General features: G+C 49.1%; 1 protein-coding gene across 1 annotated transcript; it reads right to left on the bottom strand.

Moving 5' to 3' along the window:
- Positions 1–1,257: 1,257 nt before the first annotated feature.
- LOC307177931 (elongation factor 1-delta-like) lies at positions 1,258–2,165 on the bottom strand. The gene has a single exon (XM_079905489.1). The coding sequence runs from the start codon at positions 2,124–2,126 to the stop codon at positions 1,281–1,283; it is 846 nt and encodes a 281-aa protein (XP_079761615.1). The 5' UTR covers positions 2,127–2,165; the 3' UTR covers positions 1,258–1,280.
- Positions 2,166–7,752: the final 5,587 nt, after the last annotated feature.

Genomic DNA, 7,752 nt, shown 5'->3' with positions numbered 1-7,752 from the left:
TGCCATTCACACCCACAGGCTGGTGAAGAAAGGGCTCTCTCAGTGTTTTCTGATGAAGGAAGGGTGGTTTGCCAACTGGAGAGATAGATGGAATCTAAGCAGGGGAAATGGAAGTCATTTGGCTGCACTGCTAAAGCATCACACGTTCACTGCTCACGGGGTTATTCACTTTTCCTTTCTCTTTCCTGCTAAGCTTACTGATGCACTGGCCCAAACCTGTTCATGTGGCTCTTGCTGTCTGGTCGCCCAGTGAGGAAGGATCAGCGGGCCTGCCAGCATCCAGACTATGGGAATTGTCTCTGAGGAGACTTGACAGTCCAGATAGGACACAAGGGGTTATTTCCTCTCCTCCTTTCCCATCTCCTGGTTCCCAATGCCCTCATGGTCTTCTCTCTCGCCTTCTCCTCAGCAATATAAGATCAAAGACTGTAAATTATTCATTCACAGTTGAATGGAGCACATTTCAAAGTCAGGGCTGCTGGGCATCTTGGTCTCAGAGTTGCCAAGGGTGAAGGCCCACATGTTTGGGTCCAGCAGCTCTGTCAAGTCCCGGCCCTGACATCTGGAGCCAGCCCTGCCTGATCCCTGCCCTTCCCACCTGTCTGATTTCCTCCCTGACTTTTCCCTGTCCAGAGTTCCCTGCCCCACCTTACCCCAGAGGAAACCCAGTATCAGTGTTACTGCCTCCTGCCGTGCGGGTGTGTCTGTGGCCTCCAGGGCTACTGTTCCCCGGGACTCCCAGGCTGTCCCTTCAGATGGGAGCAGGGAGCCTGCATGTTTGAGAGGAGTGCTAAGATGAGCCAAGCACCGGGCCAGTAGTCGTGCTAACAACCACTACAGCAAACATTTGATGCGTGTGCCACGCGTGTCAGGCACTCCTTTTAGCACTTTTTAATGTAACATCCCTATCTCACCCATAACAACCCTAGGCGGTAGATACTGTTTCTAGCCTGGTGTAACAGACAAGGAGACTGAAGCTCACAGAGGTCAAATGACTTGCCCAAGGTCACACAACCTGCAAGTAGCCAAGCTGAGATATGAATCCAAGCATCTGATACCAAAGTCCAACGATGTACCACTCTGCTAAAGCATATGCTAGTTCATTTATCCTTACACTGACCTCATGTACAGATGGGGAAACTAAGGTCTTAAGAAGATAAGTGACTCATTCTAGGTCATGTAGCTAGTGAGTGGCTGAGCCAAGATTTGTTTTCTTGTTTTTTTGGAATCTCAGTCTTTATTGGCTGCAAGGCTTCACACGCTCAGGCCAATGCCAGGGCTCAGATCTTGTTGAAAGCAGCAGTGTCAACGCTCTGCACATGCTCCTCGAACTTGGTGATCTCCTCTTCCAGCAGGTCCGTGCCCACCTTGTCGTCCTCCACCACACACTGGATCTGCAGCTTGTGGGTGCCGTAGCCCACGGGCCCCAGCTTGGAGGCCCCCCCACCCCAGGTCAGCCCATCCAGCTGGATGGAGCACATGCAGGCCTCCAGCTGGGCCATGTCCGTCTCGTCATCCCAAGGCTTGATGTCCAGGAGAATGGAGGACTTGGCCACCAGGGCAGGCTTCTTGACCTTCTTCTCAGCGTACTGCTGCAGCCTTTCCTCCCGCAGCCAGGCAGCCTCCTGGTCCTCCTCCTCATCGCTGCCGAGCAGGTCAATGTCATCGTCCTCGTCCTCTGTGACGGTGACCGCCTTCCGGGTGGGGCGCTCCACTTGGCGCACGGGAGACACATGCTGGGTCTGCGGAGCTGTGGCCGGGTGGGTGGGCGAGCTTTTCTCTAGTGCACTCAGCCAGGCCTCCAGCTTGCAGACAGCCTGCTGCAGATCCTGCACCACCCCTCGCAGGCTCTGGTTCTCCACTTCCAGGCTGGCGATCCGGATGACAAGCTCACTGTGGTCTGCACCGGGCCCACTGGAGGCCGCAGGGCCTGAGCTTCCAGCCAGGGACTTATGGATGTTTTCTCTGGCTCTTGTGACGTCACGGAGGATCACGCTGGCGCCATTCTCCTGGTGTGAGGAGCCAGCCATGGACCCGTTCATCTGCTCATAGAATTTCCTTTCTGCATCATCATATTTGAACTTGTCAAACCAGATCTTCTCGTGCACTAGAAAGTTTGTGGCCATTTTCACACCAGCCAAGGACACAGCGACCAATGAGGAGGGCTCGGCATACGCAACGGCAGAGGAAAGAGCCTGAGCCAAGATTTGAATCCAAGACATTCTAATTCAGAATCGATGTCCTTTGTACCACCTTCCCTGAGACTGATGGGTGAGCTGACATTCTAGACACCCTTATGAAGGGAGGGATGAAAGAGACCCACTTGCAGACCCAAGGAGACTCAACCTGTGTGCTGGGTGGGGTGGGGGCCCCAGGGAGCCCTGGATGATGATGGATCCAGGGTCTGGAATTTCTTGAGCATGAATGTCAGCATATGTGTCCGTGATATGGATTCAATCTAATGCCACCCTCATTCAGAGATTCAGAAGAACTGACAAAGGAGAGAAACAGAAGCACTTCTTCTCTGAGCTGTTGCTTACCAATGAGCTTTTATCTCCAAGTAGCAGAATAATCATAACCCATAGCTCCTGCGTGTGGCTGATTAGCTTTGCTGCAAGTTTCATTTGATTACAACACGAAAGTCTGTCCCTGACTTTGGTTGCAGCTATATGGCTGCTTGCTTACAACTGAAAAAGAGAGGTAGAGGGACCAGTAGGACCCAGGAGCATCAGATAATGAGGTTGGTGCTTTAAGAGCATGTTCATCAACAAAGACCATTTGTGTGGCCCCATCCAGTGTGCAGAGCCACTCTGTATGTCATCTTAATGGGTCATCACAGCAACCTGGGGCTTTCTTCCCATGGGGTAGTGGCCAATAGTTTCAGCCATTCACAAGGGTGGGGAGGAAGGGGAATAGGATGGAGACAGTGTTTGGTTTATATAAAAACTGCGAATGTGTGAATTGCAGGGTGTGTATTTCATTTTTAAGACAAATTAAAAACCTAATCTTGTCTTGTGCTTGAACCTGAATAGTACTAATCTTATTTATGTTATTTTTGAGTGCTTGCTATGTGCTGGGCACCATGCCATGTGTTTACTCAACAGAGCAACTTTATCCAGTGGGGAAAAATACTAACCTCATTTTACCGGTGAGGAAAGGGAGGCTGGGACAGGTGGAGTGAACTGCCCCGGAGGTACAGCTGGTAAGGGAAGGAGCTAGGATGTGAAGTCAGGGAGTGTGATTCCAGAGCCTGTACCTTTCTTGCTGGGCTGTTCTGCAGGAGAGTGTCTCTCAGGGACCCTGACTTCCCACAAAGAGCCCGGTGGGCAGTGGGAATGCAGGGTCCTCTGGCAGGAGGGTCCTCTGACCCTCTAACCTGCACCTTCCTCATCTCTAAAGGAACGTTTCGTGATCCATCTCACAGGTGATTGTGGGGTAACTCCTTGCTAGCTATGAAGCACTGTTTACCTGTTCGTGGATAGGAGGCAGTGGTGAGCAGGGCAGAGGGAAATCCTTCCAAGAAGAGACAGATTTGGACAAGAGGGTACAGGTGGCCTGAGACCTGTGGCCCAGGTTTGGGACCTTAGCATATGCTTTTCCCTCTGCTGGGAATGCCCTCCCCTCCCCCCTCTTCTCATGACTGGGTTTTTAAAACTTTCAGCTGTCAGCTTAAATGTCCTCTTTTCAGAGAGATGTTCTCCCTTCCCACCCCTGGTAGACTGGCCTGAGTCCCTACCTCGGCCAGCCCTGGGAGCTTTCCCTGACTCCTCCACTTCATCCCAAACCTCCCTACAATATCCAGCCCTACCTGTGTATGAATTATTCAGGGAGAAGCTGAGGACTCATTATGGGGACAAATATTCCAGCAAAAGCCATCTGGCTGGAGAAGAGAGAGAGTGGGGTGGCATTTATTGTCAGGAAGCAATTTCTCATGGTAATTAAATTCTCACACGTGTGTGTGTGTGTGTGTGTGTGTGTGTGTTGTGTGTGTGTGTGTGTGTGTGTGTGTGTGTGTTGGGGAGATGTGTTTAATCACTGTCCCCCTCCCAGGGTCTAATCTAGCCTGTGTCATACCAAAGTCCTGGGTCTAAATAGCACCACCCTTCCCCTGACTTCGGGGAGGAGGGGTGGTGTCGGTTCATGTTTTTGATTAAAGAAAAAAAAAAAGAATCAGAGCCTCAGTGAGGTTTCATGAGAAATGGTGGGAGCAGCAGGGTCGAGGGGAGCTGATTATGTAGATGTGTTTAAGCTCTCACCCAGGGATGGATGGCTTCCATAATCCCACCGGGGGCTGAGACCCCGGCCGTGTTTGCTGGCTCAGATGCAGCTGGGGCCATTTCTCAAGTTCATGGAGGAAGGGGATGAGCAGGTGCACAGGAGGAGGGGCTGCCTGTCAGGTGAGGGTCCTGAGGGGTGGGGAAGAGTTGTGGAGGAGCCCTTTCTCTTCTGCAGCACGTACTCAGCCTCTGTCCCCACAGGTGTGTCTGCCTCTGGGCGACACTTTGTTGCACAAATGCTAACCCGGCCTCTGCTACAGACGTGCTGTGTAGCCCTGAGCTAGTCCTCTGGTCTTTCTGCTCTTGTGTTTTCAGTCTGTAAAATCGGGTGAAGCTTTGGAGATAGATGGTGGTGATAGTTGTACAGTAATGCAAATGTATGTTATGTATATTTTAACACACACACACAAATTCTAAAAGAAAAATCAGGTGAATCTGTAGTTTCCTTCTGGTCTTAATGTTCTCTGGATTGATGATCCTGGATTCAAAGAAATGTCAAAGGGCTTATCATTATTCCAAGAACAGGCTGTGTGACCTCAGCTAAGTCTGTTTCCCTCTCTGATTCCACTTCCTTTGGTGGTGGCAGAATCGCTTCTCCAGACCTGGCCAGTTGCTTCCCCTCACTCCTTAAGTTTCCTGCCATGTCTCTGAAGTTTGCCCCCTCTCCAGAGCCTGGACACCCGCTGTCTTTGGATCTCCCAGCATCACTCGTCTCAGCCTCTGGTGGCTTTTTGTAGAGGCTGAGGGGGACCTCTGCTTGGCTATTGAATGAGCCATTGAGAATTTCATGGATAATTCAGGAACACAAGTCAAACAGGAGGCTGGAAGCTCTGGATTTATGAAGAAAAATGAGTCAAACTTGGCAATTTATGAGCAGCTCAGAATAGCAGCATGGTGGTGGGTGGGGAAGGCTGGAGGACTGCTCTGAAGGGTTGGGGGCACAGTTGGGGGAGGCAGATGTGCTAGTGGGGCTGGAGAGAGCATAGGGAGCCTGGGCCTTAGCACCCAGACCACTAGCTTTGTGGGAAGTTGTCTGTGCCCTGGACAAATGGACAAGTGTTGTCCAGTGAGGGGGCAGGGACTCCTCAGGCATCAGAGGGAGGGTCCAGGCCACAAATCCTAATTTGGTCTCCCTGTGGCCTGGCCTTGGCTGGGTACCCAAGAGAAGAGAGGTGAAGGCAGAGAGGGGGCACATTCTCCAGCCTTGGGGGGTACACGGCCAGAATGGAGAGGCTTAGCTGGCCTTCAAGGGGGAGAGAGAGGGAGAGAGAGAGAGAGAGAGAGACCCTCACTTGTCCAAGAGGCTTCTTTTTGAGGTTTTTCCAGTCTTCCAGGTGGGGCCCACAGTCTGAAGGTGGTGAGATACTTCACATAAATCCAATCCTAGCAGCCCAGAGGGTCATCCCAAAGGCCACCCCAAGGTCAAAGCCCCTGAAATTTTATGGGTCCCAGTAGAGGTGGGGTGGGGTGGGAATCTGACTGGTTTTGCTCCCATGGCTGACAAGTAATGTCTTGTCCCTGTCACCTCCCCAGCATGGTTCCTCCTGGATAGTTCCACCTTCTATCCAGTTTCCTCCACTTGGGATGGACTCCAAGCATTGCATTCACAGGTACAAGGTCTAATAAAAATGGCTTATGTCTGAGGATCAGGGATGGAGAGAGTAGGGATGAGCCCCAAGTAGACACGGCTTGTCTGGGTGTCATGGAAAAAGTTCACATCACCCATTAGGGCTCAATTGCCTCATCTGAAAAATGGGAATGGCTTTCCCTTCCATCAACCCCTCTCATATACTTACTCATACAGCTCATAAACTGTGATATGACTGAAATAAAATTATGAATGAATATGTGTTTGTAATCCTCTAAGGTGTTGTATTGAGGTGGTAGATTCTTTTATTAATTTCCCATGGGAATCAACCTCAATCACCTCTCCTTCTTGGGCTTTAGATTCCCCATGTCTGAAATGAAGAGATTAGACCAAGTCAACTCTCAGTCTCTTCCAACTTGAACAACATCTAATCCTATAACTATCTTGGTATCTCAGTTCCTGATCAACACATTCCTAGTTGAGGGTGGGGATTTAGGGTCCAGAGCTTGGAGGAGGCAGGGTTTTGTTCAAACAACCACTTAATAAAATGATTTCTAGGTAGGGGGCCTTACTGCTTTCTCTTAATCTCTTCCAAGGCCCTACTGAAGATATGACTAGATGTGTGCATTCTTCTGACTTAGATGGGTGGGACTGTCCCTTAGAATGTATTAGAAAAATTTCCCCAAAACTCAGGTTATACAATGTGGAACATTCCCATTTTAAGAACCAAAGGACGTGGAATGTCAAGGGGCTTAAAGGCTCCTGAGGTAAGGGGGAAGATGCACCGTTGACTTGGGAATCATTATTTAGGGTCAACAAATAGTTATTGAGCTCATACTGTGTACCAAATGCCGTTCCAGGTGCTTTCATATTCATTTTTCTATTTGGTTCCATAATAATCATGGGAGGAAGGCAGTGTTATTGTCTTTTGGTAGATGAGGAAGCTGAAGCTCAGAGAAGTAGAGGAGCTGTCCAAGGTCACAGAGCTGGGAGTGGTGGAGCTGGGACACAAGTCCAGGTCTATCTGATCTCAGAGTCAGAGCTTCCCCTGGAAAGTGACTTCTTATTCCAGGGTCACTTTTATGTCCATTAAAGCCACAATGTCATCTCACCATTGGTCTGTACTGATTTCTCTTTGATTATGGTGATATTTTCCTGTTTCTTCATATGTCTAGTACTTTTGGATTATATCCTAGACATTGTGAATGATATATTGGAGAGACTTTGGATTCTACTATATTCCTCTAAAGAGTGCTGATTTTTTGTTTTTAATTTGGCTGAACTCACACTTCAAACTTTTATCTCCTCTCTGGTGGGCAGCAGCTGAAATCTCACTTCAGTTCTGGTAATCTTAGCTGGGCTGTTTGGAGTCTTCCCTGTGCATATATGTTGAAGGATCAGCCAGAGATTTGGGTAGAGTTTATATATAGATGTTAGAGCTTAATCTCTGTGGCTCTCTCCTTTCTGGAATTTCTGCCATCACTTTCAGCTGCTGTGTTCATCCACACTTTCTCTCTGATTCTTCAAGCCACTAAGGCTGCAGGTTTCCTAAAAATTGAACTATCCTGTAGGACACTGACTGTGGTCTTCCCTCAGGAGGAATCCTTTAAAAACATGAAATACACCCATTGTCCTTCTTCCAAGTGTCAATTACTCTCTGATTTCTTCCTGCTTTTTGTTTTACCAGTGTCTTTAGGTAGTTTTAAAATATTTTATCCAGAGTTTATAGGTTTTTTAAAAAAAATATTTATTTACTTGGATGCACTGGGTCTTAGTTGCAGCAGGTGGGCTCCTTAGTCGTGGCATGCAAACTCTCAGCTGCAGCACCAGGGAAGTCCTCTGAGTTTATAGTTGTTATGTGTGGGAGGACAGGTCTGACAGGAGCCA

This window comes from Stenella coeruleoalba (genome assembly GCF_951394435.1).
Source record: "Stenella coeruleoalba genome assembly, chromosome: 19".
Classification (NCBI taxonomy): domain Eukaryota; kingdom Metazoa; phylum Chordata; class Mammalia; order Artiodactyla; family Delphinidae; genus Stenella; species Stenella coeruleoalba.
This window is presented reverse-complemented; position numbering and strand designations above follow the sequence as displayed.